This window comes from Elephantulus edwardii, unplaced genomic scaffold, assembly GCF_000299155.1.
Source record: "Elephantulus edwardii isolate Elephantulus edwardi_28Jun2011 unplaced genomic scaffold, EleEdw1.0 scaffold00216, whole genome shotgun sequence".
Classification (NCBI taxonomy): domain Eukaryota; kingdom Metazoa; phylum Chordata; class Mammalia; order Macroscelidea; family Macroscelididae; genus Elephantulus; species Elephantulus edwardii.
Window position 1 is genome coordinate 1,391,157 of NW_006399966.1, and position 17,082 is coordinate 1,408,238.

General features: G+C 38.6%; 1 protein-coding gene across 1 annotated transcript in view; it reads right to left on the minus strand.

Annotated features, from left to right (window-relative positions):
* Positions 1–284: 284 nt before the first annotated feature.
* Positions 285–17,082, minus strand: part of EFCAB13 (EF-hand calcium binding domain 13) — a 90,075-nt gene continuing 73,277 nt past the window's right edge. Inside the window, 9 exon segments of the mRNA XM_006903759.1 lie at positions 285–460; positions 1,177–1,237; positions 1,731–1,837; positions 3,055–3,108; positions 6,111–6,215; positions 6,673–6,726; positions 9,212–9,265; positions 12,322–12,393; positions 13,025–13,168. Coding sequence (XP_006903821.1) covers positions 285–460; positions 1,177–1,237; positions 1,731–1,837; positions 3,055–3,108; positions 6,111–6,215; positions 6,673–6,726; positions 9,212–9,265; positions 12,322–12,393; positions 13,025–13,168 — 827 coding nt within the window.

The window sequence follows — 17,082 nt, forward strand, 5'->3', positions numbered from 1 at the left end:
GCTGTGCTGTTTATAATTCTGGACTGTATAAATCTTATTTGATGCTTTCAGTAAGGTTATTTCTCAGCCAGTGTTTGAAGCATTTGTCCTTTCCTTCTCAGCTCAGGATTCCAGAATTACCTTCCATATCTGTTATCTTGTTTCCTGGCATTTTGGTTGAAAGGGCTATCGACTCCTGTTTGCCTGACCCTCCATCTTACTCAGAAGGCCCCTGGAACGTTTTAAAAAAGAATTTTGGTGATAGTATTTCTTCACAAGTCAGAACAAAGTATTTCTATTTACACTTACTTCATTCGACACCAGAAAAGGTCACGTTCTACAGTTCTAATAGAATTCAAGTATCTCTGAAGGGCACAGTGATGTCGATAACACTCACCATCAGGCAGCAGCTGCATCATTAGTTCCTCACGTTCCTTATCCTTGGGCATAATCCCCACGTTTCCCACAAAGCATTCTACTCCTTAAAGAAAGGACATGGATTAAGAACATGAGTACTGTTGTCTAGGAGAGAAAAATACTAATTATAGTCATGCATTATAAACCCAATTTGGAGGACAAAACACAAAGATAGAAAAATTATAAACATGTATACATATCTATAGTCATGTATTTAGATAAGTCTGTTAAAAACAGGTACAAAATGAGAAAGGTAGTCACCAAATTGTTAATTATACTTTAACTTTATTGTGCATAAATTTTAATTTTTTTTCTGTCAGAGGTTAAGTGCTAGAGTGGAAAATTTATAATTGTTTTTTTGCTTTTTATTCATATTTTGATAGTGGTTCCTTTAGATTTTTTTCTTAATTATAAAACAGATACAGAATTAGTATGGAAAGTGGAAATAAAATATTTTCTTAATACTAGACAAGGGCTCTGCTTCAGTTTTCAATGAGAGACCAAAGAAGGGGTGGGGACAGGCAAGTCTGAATACTCATGGCTAACACAACAACTAATGTAGATAGTTCCTGCCAGAAAAGAGCATTTCAAACTTCTTTCAGTAATATGATTCTCTAAGGTCTATGCAACCAGCCAGCAGTACACCAAAGAAAAATGCTAGCTTACAGAGCACCATGCTGGCTCAATATAGTGGTAGGAAGCAAGGCTTATCTTATCAAACAAACTGCTCGACATAAAGATTTTCTTTTTCCTTAGTCATTCGTGATGCTTCTCACTCACCCTTGAGGGCCTTCACACTTTTTAGCAGTCTTTTTTTATACACTTTTCCAGCAGCTAAAAGCTAAGACACAATTCAGAATACAGGCTTAAATGGTGACAAGACTCAGAAATACAGCACAAAACCCAAAATTTCAGGAAAAAAAATCCTCAGATTTGTTTGACAGTTGATTATATTTTACTCTACAGTAAGAATAAAACTGAAGATGAAGAAAGTTTTCTTTTTTTAAAAAAATCTTTTGAGTAAAACTTGACAAATCTTATTGGCTTTTTCAGATGATCATTCATAGACAATATAACCTTAGTTGATACAATTAATTTGTCTAAGCAAATCCTCATTTTAGATTGTTATTCCCTTTACCTAGTTTCATAAATTTCCACTTTTCCTTCCCTTGCACTCTAATTAATTTGTGAGAAGGTCTGTCCTGTTCCAGATTGCTGATTGTATGACACATAATGTCTGATTATCTGGTCACTTCAGACTGACCTTCCTGGAGAAAGTTTTCAATGTTATTAACTTATTCACTGAATTTGAAAAGGTGTTATTTCTGTTTCACCTTTCTCCTCTTCTCCTTGGTCATGATTTTGATCTGACTTAGTGCTCTCAGGATGAAAGAATTCTTAGCTTTAATGGTGAGAGACAAGTGAAAAACGTTGCCAACTCCTAGGATTAATATGTGACATAAGTAGGGTGTCTCTTGTGTGAGAACTGCATTTTGTAAATGAATTTCAGCAAGCACCCTTATGCAATTTTACAAGTTCTCACACACAAGCCCCTAAATCCAAGCCACAAACGACTTTTTAAAATACTCACTGTCTCTTGGAAGTGTTTTCAATAGTTCTGCCTGCTCCTCCTCAGTGAGTTGTATCCCCATTCTCCTCAGCACATTTTTCAGATTACTGACATCAACTTTCCCACCTTTGGAAAGATGGGAATTGTAAAGACAAGAATTTTGGGATGGGACTACCAACATCAAAACCAATACTGTGGCATCCTCCCTCCGAAACACTGTCGGCAAGTCAGTCTTGACTCCAGGCCACCCTCCATCAGGTTTCTGAGGCTGTAAACCGCATGTCCATCTTTCCCCCTCAGGTCCGCTGGTGGACTTGAACCACTACAGAGGCGCAGCCTTTGGGTCGGCAGTGCGACTCTCTGTGGACGATGCCACTAGGCTCCTTCATCTTTACTTAGGTGAGCAAATTTCCTCCGAACTGGTTAAATGACACAGAGTCAAAGGACATGCAAGTCTGAGTTTTTAAGTCAGAAACAGTTTTTGCTTTTGTTTCCAAGCAAAAGAAGAACTCATCTAACTGTGGCTACTTGTCCAATGCTATCATATTCTGGATAAAACTTTGGATTTTTTTGACATTATGGTCATTTTTCTAGGCTAGAGTGTAAAAGCTTCACCTTGAGATAGGACAGCACTGATTTGTATTTTGGCTGCTTAAATAATGGTTAAGTGAAAAATATTATTGATGAAAACTCGATATAATGTAAATCTATACTAGAAAAGGCATCACAGTGGCACAGTGATTAAGCGCTTGGCTGTTAACCAAAAGATCAGTAGTTTGAACACACCAGCCACTGCATGGAGGAAAAAGAAGGCAGCCCACTTGTGTAAGGATTTAGAGCCTTGGGAACCCCATGGGGAAGTTCCACTCTGCTCCCTCCGCCCCAGTGCACTGTATCAGAACCATCCCATTCCGAGGCTACATATCGCACAGGAGGAGACTGCCTTTCTCTTCCTCGTGCCTGCTGCTGGAGAGCACTGTCTTTGAGTTGGCAGAGCAATTCCCTATGGCGTAGGGCATCACAGCTCCCCTAAAGCGATAAGGTCTTACTTAACACTGAATGCCCCTTTCACATGCCTTCTTACTCACCTGTGAAAGCTTTTGCATTATCCATCACCACTTTCAAATCAACCTTTTCATCCTCTGTGAGAAAAGACAATTCAGGCAGAGAGAGAAAAAAAATTAGATCTACAAAAGAATATAAAATTGTCAAGTTACAAATAAAGGGTTGGAAATCAACTGTTTTCAATGGGTTTCTCCAATTTCTTTAAACTGAAATAATCAGGAAACAGGGCATGGGATAAAGAAAGTTCATATACCGTTAATACACAGGGAAAGGAAACAACAGTTGTTCCTTCTAAATGGACCTCTTTTCTGGAGGGAAGCATATTTCCACAGACAAGTTTTCATTTCACCCTACAAGCCATCTATTTTCATGGCAGCAGATCCTTAAACCGTAATAGCACACCCTCTTCCCACTCTCTAAATTTTGTGTGTTGCTCCAGCTGGAGCTTGTCTGAGAGCAAGCATAACGCCTTAACTTTCTGTAGCCTTGTTAGCTGCCACTGAGCTGGCCCTGACTCATGGTGGCCCCGTGTACAATGGGACGGTCCTACTGTGAGCCATGGGGCTTTCACTGGCTGACTTTATAAGAACTAAGTTGTGGAAAGTGGTGTGGCACTGATCCAGCAATTCCACTACTGGGAATATACCCTAAAGAGACCATAACTGCCACCCAGACAGATATATGCACACCCATGTTTATCATGGCTTTATTCACAATAGCAAGGAGTTGGAAACAACCCAAGTGCCCATCAACAAACGAATGGCTAGAGAAGCTGTGGTATATTCACACAATGGAATACTATGCTGCATTAAAAAACAAGGAACTCATGCAATATTATTCAAAATGGGTGACCCCGGAGGACATTATGCTGAGTGAAATATCTCAGTCACAAAAGGACAAATACTGCATAGTGCCACTGCTGCAGAATGGGACTGACATCAGGGTTGGGGTAAGAATGAGAAAAACTGGATGAATTATATATACTGCATTGAAACAGATGAGGGAGAGAACAGTTTAAAAGTAATATAGGGCATTATGATTATCATAAGAGTCCGGAATGAAGGTTGCAGAGTGGAGCGTACTCGGGGTGGGGGTGGGGAGCTGCGGGGGATTGTATACCAATGAAGGAATTTTTCTTTTACTTTTCAAAGAGTAGAGTGGACTAGGGGGTTGGGAGGATGGGGGTGGGAGAAAAGTGCAACAATGAATGAATGGAAATCCAAAATTTCTGTAAATATTCATTGAAATTAAAAATAATAAAAAAAAGAACTAGGTCTTTCTTCCTAGTCTGTCTTCATCTGGTAGCACCACTTGAAACCTGCTTACATGCTAGCAACACGCAAGCCCACATCTGACAGGTCACTGGTGACTGCTCTGGAAGAGTCCTGGCTAGGAATTGAACCTGCATCTAAGGCACAAAAGGCAATTCTCCTAAACCTCATTGCCTCAAACAAATCACCCATTCCCAAGTACCGTGTTTTGCAAATAGTTTGTGTGGATTAAATGAATTAACAAATTCCAGTGATATGGGAGTAGTTTCACAGTTGGATAAGAAAAATACATTCTGTCATATTTTTTTATGAATTTTCTTTATAAACTTTTTTATGAATCATCTGAAAAACACCTCACTGGTAATGACACTGTTTCTGGTAGGTAGTGTTTTGATGTCCCTTAATTAATATGTAAGGTCAATATCACAATGAAAGTGATTATCACGTTGATTTTTTAAAAAAATTCTTAATCTTTTTATAGATGAGTATTCAATTTGCCCCAAAGTTGATCAAATAGTATTAGCAAGCTCCTTATGTTCATCATCTAATCCTCCAAAATAGATTTTTTTTGTAAATGATAAGAACTTCTCAGACCCTCATTGTCGTCAAGCTAGAACTGACTCATAGCTGACCTGACAGTGGGTTTTCAGAGACAGTCTATGGCACAGGAGGAGATTGCCTAACTTTCTCCCAAAAGCAGCTGGGGCCTGGTAATATTATGAATAATTACCAATGTTGCTAAATCCAGGAAGAACGAGACTGTAAACACCAAGGGCAGCAAGACGTGCTTTTCCTGTTAAAGCCAGTTATTGGTCAGAGTAACATGAGAAGATGCTTGCCGGTAGCGCTGTACCTGTCAGGCACTGAGTGAAGTCAGAGGTCTGATTTCACCGAGGGAAAAAGAACTACTCTTTGATTTCGGGCTGGTTTGTTATGGGTCAACTCAAAGATGTACTGTCTTGCTGCTGCGGCTTCTTCTTCTTCTTCTTTTTTTTTGTTTGTTAAGGTTTTAATGTGAAAGGATCCCTGCTTCTGCTTTTGAATCCAACAGTTTCCTAATAAGGAAAATTTAGACTCAGGCCTAGAGATTCTGATCTCTTATAAATTTCTTTCAAATGAATCATCCTAGCCCTTTCTCTTTGACTCTTTTTCCCAGTTCAATTGGCCTTAGTAATTAATGAAACTTTCTACCTTATTAGAGAAAAGGTATACATTCGAGGAAAGGGAGAAAGAAAAGAGGAAGGAAAGGTAAAGATATAAGAAGCAAAAATAATAAGAGGGTAACATGTTAACTTTAAAGAGCATTATTCTAACCTATCAGCTGCTTCGAGAGAGAAACGACAGTCTCCTTCCTTAAAGACTTACAGTTTATGAAACCAGCTGAAAGGTCACTGTGAATCAAAATTGACTTGATGGGTATGAGGTTGCTTTTGTTTTTAGTTTTTGTTGTTGTTGTGAGCTGTAGACTCAGAACCAGCTCATAGCTTACCCTCCAGCAGGTTTTCAGAGGCTGTAAATTTCACTGATGGACACTGCCTATCCTTCTGCAGAGTGACTGGCAGATTTGAACTGCTTACCTTTGGGTTGGTAGCACAACTTTTTACCACTAAGCCACCAGTGTTCTCTTCAGAGTTTTATGAATCCTAACTTGGAGCAGACACTAGTGCCTATAATACTTTTACTTTTTCCTGTATGTTTGAAATATTTCATTGTTAAGTTTTTCAGGAGAAGTTAAAAATGAGATTTACTTGCCAAACCCCTCACACAGAAACTCAAATATTGAATTGCGGTACATCTGAAATACTTACTATCAACTGGCAGACAGTTCAGTAGGTCATCATGTTCCTCTTTATCAAGCCCAATTTCTAGGTTTTCCATAAGACTATCCAGCTTATCAACATATATTTTTTTCCCTTAGAAAAGAAGTAGATGGACATAAGAAATTTAAGTAATTCCAAGAGGAAGAAAAGGCTGGCTTCAAACATGCATCCACCCTAACTGGGAATGGAAACAGGTTGGCAATCTGAGCAAACCTAAATAGTCAAGGGGCGCAGGAAGAGAAAACTCTACCACAACACTGTGCCGTGACTCTCACTGAAGCTATCAGGGAGAATCAGGCAAAATCTAAAGACCTGGGAAAAGGATAACCAAGATTAGAATCTTGTTATTCTACTACCCCATTAAAAGAAAGCAAAATTTCAAATTTGTAATCTAACTAACAATAAGTTCCTCGCGTGTGGTTTTACCTGAGGAAGAATTGTAGGTTATGAGGCATTAGTGGAGAATCAACAACTGGGTGCAGAGTGGCATAATTAGTGATAAGAAACAGGGATTTTAAGAAGCAAATGCTCCTGCTTTCATGATCCTTACCTTTGAGAGCCTTGACACTGTCTAGCAGTCTTTTCTTATACACTTTTCCATCTCCTGTAAGATATAAAATTCAGGTCAAAGGAAAATTGTATAAAATCAATATTTTCATAAAGTAATTTTTCTTAAAAAAGTAATTTTTCTTTTTTCATTGTTCATAAAGATACTTTATACAATTTATCTAGAAAGTTGTCCTATTTCTCTTAAAAATAATGAACACAACTGTTCCTTAATCTGTGCCCTACTCGGAACATGTTGATGCCCCTTCTCTCTCTCTTTCTCTGTCACAAACACACACACACACACACTCTCACTCTCTCTTTCTCTTCCCCTCTCCATCCATTCTTTGCTTTATTCTCTTCTTTTATGGTATTTTGGCTTTCTGCCTCTTCATTTTTTTCCCTGTATATGCCCTAGAATCAGGAAATATTATTCTTTTTAAAAAATTTTATTATTTTTTGTGTGTATACCATCAAATCAAATCTGACTGGTACAGGAGGAGGTTGTCTCTGTGGATTCAAATCACGTACCTCTGGGATTGCAGGGCAGGTTCTTGCCACTAGGCTACCAGAGCTCCTTTGAAATATTATTCTTAATAGTATATGTTTAGCTTTAATGGTCACTGTTAGAAAGTAATGATATTTAAAATATTTAACAAAGCAGGGTAAGAATGCTTATAAAGATGTTTGGATTGGTGTCTATTTTCTGGTGTGTATTCTCAACAAGAAAAGAAATAGAAGTATAGAAACAATTAGCTAATGACTCAAACAGTAACATATAGTAATGTCAACAAAGTACTCACTAACACTGAATCAATCTGGACTCTTAGCAATCCTGTAGGGCAGAGAAGAATTGCCCCAAAGGGTTTCCAAAGTGTCATCATTATGGAAGCAGAGCAGTTGGAGGGTCCAAACCACTGACCTTTGGGTGAGTGGTGGAGTCACTTAATCATCATGTCACCAGGACTTTTAAACAATAATATTTAAAAAATGAAATTTTGCTTTTTAAAGAAATAGTTTCCACAAACGGAGGGAATGCATAGTAGCACAGAGCACATGGGTTCTATCTGTCCTACAGGCCTCTAGCCTGTGGCAGGGCTGCCTGAAGTGCTGACTCCCTCAGTGTTGGTAAGTGCTTGCAGTGGTCCCCATCAGCGTCCATATGCTGCTTTCTACACCTCTATTTTGCCTTTTCAGAGCCCAAGTTCTATTAGGTTGCAGTTCTTCTAACTGGCTCCTTATAGAGAACTGGAAGAGTGCCAGTCACAGAGTGTGGCACTCCAGTGCTGACTGGTTGGGGCCTTAATCAATTAGAATGTGAGCATAGGGTCCCAGAGGTCCATTACTCTCAGATGTTTAGCTTTTACTCACTGGATTCTGAGGACAAGGGGGCTGTGAAGTGGCAAAATGAAGATCTGCACCACATTCAGAAGGCTAGAGAAGACTTCAACTGTGTAGTTCTAGGCCACTGCACTGGTAACATATAGGCAGCACTTCTTCAGCAATTCAAATCTATTGTGGCTCCAAGAAAGACGGGCCATCTCATCCCATGCAATTTATAGCCTCAAAACCTGCTGAGGGTCAGCTGTGAGTTAGTTCTGACTCTACCACAATGAGTTTGATTTTGAACTAAAATTGTAAAAAGAGACTTCTCATTTGTAAGGACATATATTTCTTATTTTCAAATTAAAGTGCAAGTGACAAGTACAGGGCTTCTTATGTTCGAATTGTTTTTCTAATGAGTTTCAAAAGCAGTAGACCATTCTCACTCAGAAGCCCAAGCAGCATGCTGCCTTAACCCCCGATGGTACAGGAAATACTCACTGCTGACTGGTAACGTTTTTGACAGCATTGAGTGTTCTCCATCAGTAATTTCAATTCCCATGTTTCCCAGAATTTTTTTTAATATCTCTGACATTAACCTTTTCTCCTGTGAAGACAGAGGCATTGTTTCAGGTAACAATGTTAAGAGATACTGAATTATTCCAAATTGTGAAAAATATAATCCAGGATAAGACTGTTCCGAATTGCAAGATAAAATGTAAATATATGGATTGACTAAAGTTACATAGAATTATTGTGGAATTCATTGCTTGAAAGGGTTCTTTAATATAATTAAGATAAACTTTAACTTTCATTCTGAATATGAGTCAACAGAGCACAGAGGCCTATTGACTTATGACAGTACAGAGGTGACCTACAAGGAACACCTCTCACTACTTCAGGACCTGAATTATGGGACTGTGTTCATAGTGATGATTTATGCTCACATAGTTTAAATACTAGTAAATTGTATACATTACTGGTCAAAATATTGGGTAAGTAAACATCTCTTTTTGAGAGTGTCCACATTTTCCTTAAGACTCGAAAAATTTAATAATAAAACAGTATTTTGCTAATAAGACAAAATTATTAGTAAATAGGTAAAAGAAAAGGAAGAATATATTAATAGTGACTGGGGGACTAAACTATTCCTTTGGAAAGGTAATTTTCTACCAAGCATCAAGATCTCAATTTTATTGTATTTTTATATCAATTCTTACCTGTAAAAGCTTTTGCTTTATCCATCAGTACTTTCAAACTCACTGTCTGATCTTCTGTAAGAGAAGGTCCAATACAGACTCAGAGACGAAGACAATGATACTCAAAAAATTACATAAGATTCTATAATTCAGATATGCTATTTAAAATTCATATATCATGCAAAACCTATACCTAGACTAAGAGTCAGTTGTCCAAAAAGAACAAGGAAACACTGCATGGTTTAAAATCAGAAAAAAAGTATGTCAGGGTTGTATCCTTTCTTTATATTTATTCAATCTGTAAGCTGAGGAAATTATTCGTGAAAGTGTAATCTATGAAGAAGAATGTGGCATCAGGATCAGAGGAAGACTTGTCAATATCCTTCATTATGAAGATGCACAACCTTGTTTGCTGAAAGTGAGGAGGACTTGAAGCCTTCCATACAGATTGTATCTTAATGTCAAGAACAAAAAGATCTTTGCCATTGGACCAATGAGCAACATCATGATAGATGGAGAAAAGATTGAAACTATCAACAACAGTCAGCTGTATGTTCCAACTTGACAGCCCATGTTGTTGTTGTTGTTATGTGCCATCGAGTCGTTTCCGACTCATAGCGACCCTATGCACAACAGCTCTAAACCCTGCTCTATCCTGCGCCAACCGCACCTCCTCTGACACACTCATCCCGATTACCCCAGTCACCGAATCAATCCATCTCATAGAGGGTCTTCCCCTCCTGCGCTGTCCCTCCACCCTCCCAAGCATGATGTCCCTCTCCAAGGACCCGTCCCTCCTGGAAACATGTCCAAAGTATGTCAGACGAAGCCCCAGAATCCTTGCCTCCAAGGAGTAGCTTGGTTTAATCCTCTCCAAGATGAATCTGTTTGTTTTCCTGGCAGTCCATGGTACATTCAGCACCCTTCTCCAGCACACAGCTCAAAAGCATCCACCCTCCTTCTGTCCTCCCTAGTCATTGTCCAACTCTCTGATGCATAACAAGCGATTGCAAAGACCATGGCCTGTATCAGGTGCACCTTAGTCTCCAGAGAGACACTATTGCTCCTGAGTACCTTTGAGAGGTCCCTAACGGCAGACTTTCCCATCGCGATACGCTTTTTGATTTCCTGACTGCTGGTACCAAGAGTGCTGACTGTGGAGCCGAGCAAACTGAAGCTGTGAACACTCTCAATCTCTTCGTCATCCATCCTGACGGTGCCAATTGGTCCAGTGGTGAGAATCTTTGTCTTCTTGACATTGAGCCTTAGTCCATACTGAAGGCTGCAGTCCTTGACCCTTTGCAGCAAGTGCATGAGGTCCTCCTCAGTTTCAGCAAGCAGGGTTGTGTTATCTGCATAACGCAGATCGTTAATAGATCTTCCACCAATCCTGATGCCACAATTCTCCTCATAGAGCCCAGCTTCTCGGATAATCTGCTCTGCATACATGTTGAAAAGGTATGGAGACAGGATGCATCCCTGGCGTACACCCTTCCCAATTTTGAACCATGCAGTGTTACCCTGCTCTGTTCTGACTACTGCCTCTTGATCCAAGTACAGGTTTCGCATTAGCACAATTAAATGTTCTGGGATTCCCCTTCTTCTCAGAGTCAGCCACAGTTTGCTATGATCCACACAGTCAAATGCCTTGGCATAATCAATGAAACGCAGATAGACATTCTTCTGGTATTCTCTGCTTTCAGCCAAGATCCATCTAACATCAGCAACGATATCCCTAGTACCACGACCCCTTCTAAACCCAGCCTGGACTTCCGGCAGTTCTCTGCTGATGTGCTGTTCTAATCGTTTTTGGATGATCTTCAGTAGAATCTTGCTTGCACGCGAAATCAATGACACTGTTCTGTAGTTTCCACACTCAGTTGGGTCACCTTTCTTTGGAATGGGAACAAATATAGATCTCTTCCAGTCAGTTGGCCAAGTGGTTGTTCTCCAGATTTCTTGGCACAACTTGGTGAGCACATCCAGGGCAACATCTGTTATCTGAAATACTTCAATTGGTATACCATCTATTCCTGGGGCTTTATTTTTTAAGAAGTCATTGTTTTGGACTCTGCTGCCCTAGCCCATAGGGAGTTGTGCTGCTAGCCTAAAGTTTTGTTTCAATCCACAGTGGCTCTCAGGGAGAAAGTTGGGTGGTCTCCTCCATGGTGATTTAAAGCCACAGAAATGAACAGAGAGTCAGCAATGTGTCATTTCTGACCTGAAAGCAATACTTTCTTTAGTCATTATTTACTGGATAAAGGTATCTGAAATGCTCACCAGCAACTGGTAGATGGGTTTTCAGGTCCTCAAGTTCTTTTGGTTCAAGTTTGAATCCAGTGTTTCGCAGAATATTTTTTAGGTTATTGATATTTGCCTTTCCTCCTTAATAAAGATAAGACAAAAAATAGAGAATGATGCCACAAAATGAACAATGCAGATTACTAACTCCTACCTAGAAATGAAAGTACACTTAAAAGTCAGAGACTGAATATGTTCCCCTAACTAAACTGGGAGAAGTTTAAGCTGGGTGGGAATGAGGAAAGGAAGAGACTGAGGAGTTTGGGAACTCTGGAAAATTATAGAAAGACCATAAGCAAATCATGCTTCTGGTCAAAAAGTTAATTGAGTCTTGCTATAGTAAATTACCTCCTAGATGTAATGAATTGTTTACAAAGTAGTATGCAAGTTAATAAAGCAAAATTCTAAAAAAAACATTGGTGTAGCAGGCTTAATAGTCTGATCACTATGAAACACAGTTTTATAGAGAGTCAATGTATTGATTTTTGGGATGAGCTAAATAATGAAATGTACCTTCATTTAACTATTTAACTATTTAACTATTTAACTATTGGGGAAGTTCACAACCTTGTGGCTTTTGCCACAATAAATAAATTTAAAATAAACATATTAAGTACATTTAAAATAAATATATTAAAATAAATGTATTTATTTTAATGTAAATAGTAAATAGACCAATTTTAAATTTAGTATGTTTCTTGGCATAGATGAAACAAATATTTGGCAGAGACATTACAAAGATTTAAGTTATAAATACAATATTTGCCTAAATAACCTTTTAATAATTCATGTATTATTGCCTTTTATTAGTTTTACCACAGAGTTCTTACCTACAAAATTAGAAAATTTGTTGGTGTTCATCAAAGCTTTCATACAGTCTTTAACATTCACCATCTTATCTTCTAGAACACAAAGACAAAGAAGTGAAAACCAATAATTTCTGGATAAAGTAATGTTAAAAGACAAGGTATCAAAATTAGCATTTAACTTGTCTATTTCTTGAACACTGTATTCACAATGCGTTTTGGATTCCTTTCCATCCTGCAATAACCTCACAAAGTTATCAATACATAACTCTCATTCTTCCTCTTAGAGAACTAAGTAACTCACAAGATGCAATGATGGTCAATGCTGCCAACGGTAGGATTGATACTCACAGAATCTAAATATTCTCAGTAACTAAATCAAACACTTCTGAGAACAAAGGATTTTGTTCCATGCTTTCCAGCATGCCCACTTGCCACAAAATTTAGAATTGTTTATGAAAAGCAATTTTATAACTGCAAATTTGTAAAGAAAGTCTCCTTATCAGACACTGTTGTTTACCACTGAGTCAATGCCAACTTCAAGTGGCATTCTATTAGACAGAGAAGAACAGCCCCAATAGGCTTTACAAGGCTTATGTCTCTATAGAAACCTATTGACACATCTTTCTCCTTAGGACCAATTGGTGGGTTTCAACTGTTGGCCAACCACTCAGCTGTGCCATCAGAGCTTCTTATAAAAGTGGATACTAATATTTAAAATGCTTACCAGAAACAATATCTGATTGAAGAATTCTCTCTGCATCTTCTTTTGGTGACTTAATTCCAATATTTTTTAGGAAGTCTTCCATATTTTTCTCAGCTATCTTGTCACCTTCACACAAACTGAGGATAAAGGCAGCATCTTTTAATTCTATAAAGAAACCAAAATATTATTTGGTAATTGAAATACCCTCTGACTTTAAAAGAAAAACAACAACCAGCTTTTAGCATTACTAAAGACTTCTATCAGCTTGAATTATCAGGAAATTACACCTCTAGAAATTTTAAAGTCAGTAAAAAAATATGTAAATAATTCCTGATCTAACTGCTTTCTCTCATTCTAGGATAAAATTAGGGGCAAAAATCAGAAACAAAGAAAGACTAGTCATGGGAAAATATGGTCCTGGTGCAGAAAATGAGGACTAAGATTCCATGATAGAAGTTTGTACTTTCAACCACTTACTCATTGCAAATACTTAAACAACAAGCAAACCATAAAGCACAACTAAACAATGATTTGAACTTTGTTCTATCCTGTGCCATCATTATCTCTGATATACTTGAACCTTTTGCAGCAGTACTTTTATCAATTCATCTAGTAGAGGGTCTTACTTTCTTTTACTTTTCCAAGTATGATGTCCCTTTCTTAGGCATAGCTTCTCCTAACAACACACCCAAAGTCAGTGAGATGAGGCATCATCATCTTGCCTCCGAAGAGCATTCTGCCTGTACTTTCCCCAAGATATATGTTTGTTCTTTTGCAGTCCACAGGATATTAAGTACTCTAAGTTCAAAATTATTTAATGTAGGTAGTTATAATAACTTGCTTAAAAATAAGTAATATATAATAATAAATTCTAATACTTGATAACCCTCTTATGTTATATTGCCTTTCCCTTCACCTAACTTATAAACTGTGTATTATTATTAAATTTTACTCACATTTCCCTCCCTACCCATTCCTTTTAAGCACTCACAAATTATTGTATTCTTGTAAAAACTATTCCTTTGCTTTTTATAATGGTGTGGTATACTGTATTTATCCTTTTATGACTGATATGTCCCTTAGCATACTTTCCTCCAGATTCATTGATATCATGCAGTGCTTCTTGAATTCCTTATCATTCTTTAATGTTATATACTACTCCAGTGTACCATAGTTTCTTTAATCATTCATCGATTGATAGGCACTTGAGTTGTCTCTCTCTTTTCTATTGTAAAAAAAATAGGCGTGCATATATAATTTTGTGTCACAACTTAGTTCTATTGAATATATATATATATATATATATATATATATATATATATATATATATATATATATATATATATATATATATGTATAGTAGTGGGATCTGTGGGTTAAATATTAATCCCATTTCAACTTTTTGAAGAAGCATCAGTCTGCATTCTATAGTGGTTGGGCTGTTTTATATTCCTATCAGAATAGTAGCAGAATTCTAATCTCTTCATGTCCTCATAGCATTTATGACTTACAGTAATTTTGAACTTTGCTACTGTTATTGGGGTGAGATGGTAATCTTTTTTGTGCTGGTTTCCATCTTCCTGATTGTTAATGTCCTTGACAACTTTCCCCTTATTTGTTAGGCAACTGAATGTCTTCTTTGGTGAAGTGAATTTTTATATCCTCTACCCATTTTGTATTTGGATTATCTTTTTATGTGTGTGAGGTGTTGGAGTTTTCCATAAATTTTAGAGGTCTGCTGTCAGATATGTCATCACTTCCCAGACTCTTTACTCTTCTTGCTCTTTAGAAGTCTTTTTCTGCAAACAGAGATTGAATTCTTTTTTTTTTGGACTTGTTGGGACATTGATTTTTATTTTACACTCAATTAGAGATGTTGTTAATTTGCAAAGGGAGAGGTGAATGGTTACTTCCTTGGTATAGTCCTGAGGAACATGACTTAATTACAACATAAAGAGGCTGTGGTAACAAGCTGAAAGGCCTGGAATTGCTGACCAAGGAGGGAAGGTGTAGCTGCCTTGTTTTCTGGGGAGAAGGCAATCCTGGTTCCTTTAGGACTGAGCCCACACATCTCAAGGCTGCACGAGGTCCCCCTCTTTCTCACCCTCTGGGGTCTGCAACGCTAGCATGAGAGGGTTTTCTTTTCTGGCCAGTTGGTCCCCCCATCACAGGGTCCCACACAGGTGGGAACGAGGCCTTCAGGTGGGCTCAGCACAGATGACTGGGCTGGTCAGCAGTGGAGTGGACGGGCCCTCCGGGGACTCCTTGGGTCAGCAGCTGAGTGGAGCTGACTCAAGGGGACGCGACTACACGTTCTGCTCAACTGCCCGTTTTTAGAGATTGAATTCTTAAAGGGTCCCGATAGCCTAGCCTTGCCTCGCCTGAGTTTATATTATTAGGATAGGGCTTCTGCATTTGCCCTAAATCTATCTTTAGTGATGTTTATTAGGCTATATGTCTAGTCCCTTTGTCTAGTTTTTCTAATGGTAGTAAGTATGAATATAGTTCAGTTTTATGCAAATAAATAAAAGTTTTCCAGCACCATTTGTTAAAGACTGTATTTTCCCCACTTATTTCGTCAAGGATAAGCTGTCTGTTTGTGGATGGATTTACTTCTAAGTTCTCAATTCTATTCTATTAGTCTTTGTATTTTTCACTGTAACTCTATCAATACCGAACTGTTCTATTATGGTAGCTATAGTTTTTAGACTATAGCACTGGTCTGTGCGTTGCTGTACAGAGGTCACTTGTGGTTGCTGTGATGCTGAAGCCTGTGACAGTGATGTGCCAATCGTGGTAATGGGCACCCATGGTGGACAGTGTTGGCTGGAGTTTCCCAACTAAATCAAGCCTGGAAGCAGGAGCGGCATCCACTTCCAAAATGGCTTGCCTCTGGAAACTCTATGTACGAACAGTGCTCAGGCTGTTCGTTCACAGGTTCGCTATGAGTCGTCTACGACTCAACGGCATTAAACAACAACAACAACAAGTTCAAAGGCATCAATTCTTCCTTCATCCTTATTCATTGTCCAGCTCTCAGGTGCCTAGCAAGTGATTGAAAAGACGCACCTGAGCAAGGCACACCTTAATTTCAAGTTGGAATCATTGCTCCTCAATAATTTGAAGATCCTTGATAGCAGACTTTTCCAATTCAATAGGTCTCTTGATCTCCTGACTGCTGGTACCAATGATGTTGATTGTGTATCCAAGGAATATAAAATCATTGACAACATCAATCTTTCCCCCCCACCTATCATGATGTTGCCTATAGGTCCAGAAGTGAGGATTTTTATTTTCTTGATGTTGAGATGTAATCCATATTGAAGGCTCTATGGGACTTTGATCTTCTGCAGCAAATGCTTCAAGTCCTCCTCACTTTAAGCAAGAAAGGTTGTGCTGTCTACATAATACAGGTCATTGATGAGTCTTCCTCTGATAGCCTGATGTCACATTCTTCTTCATAGAGTGCGTTTTCTCAAATTATTTTCTCGGCATACAGATTGAATAAATATGGAGAAAAGATACAATCTTGACACACACCTTTCTCAATTTTAAACCACGTAGAGTAAAGAGGGACAGGTCCTTGGAGAGGGACATCATGCTTGGAAGGGTGGAAGGATGGAGCAGGAGGGGAAGCCCCTCAATGAGGTGGATCGATTCAGTGACTGGGGTAATCGGGATGGGTGTGTCACAGGCAGTGCGATTGGCACAGGACAGAGCAGAGTTTAGGGCTGTTGTACATAGGGTCGCTATGAGTCGCAAGTGACTCGACAGCACATAACAACAACAACAGTGTTTCCTTGCTATGTTCGAACAACTTGTTCTAAGTATGGGCTTCATTAGGTGTTCTGGGATTCCCTTTCTTTTCGATGTTAGCCATACAGTCAAATGCGTTTGAATAGTCAATAAAACACAGATAGACATTCTTTCAACATTTTCTGCTTTCAGCCAGGATCCATCTGACATCAGCAATAATACCTCTGGTACTATGTTGTTGTTGTTGTTATGTGCCATCGAGTCGTTTCCGACTCATAGCGACCCTATGCACAACAGCCCTAAACCCTGCTCTATCCTGCGCC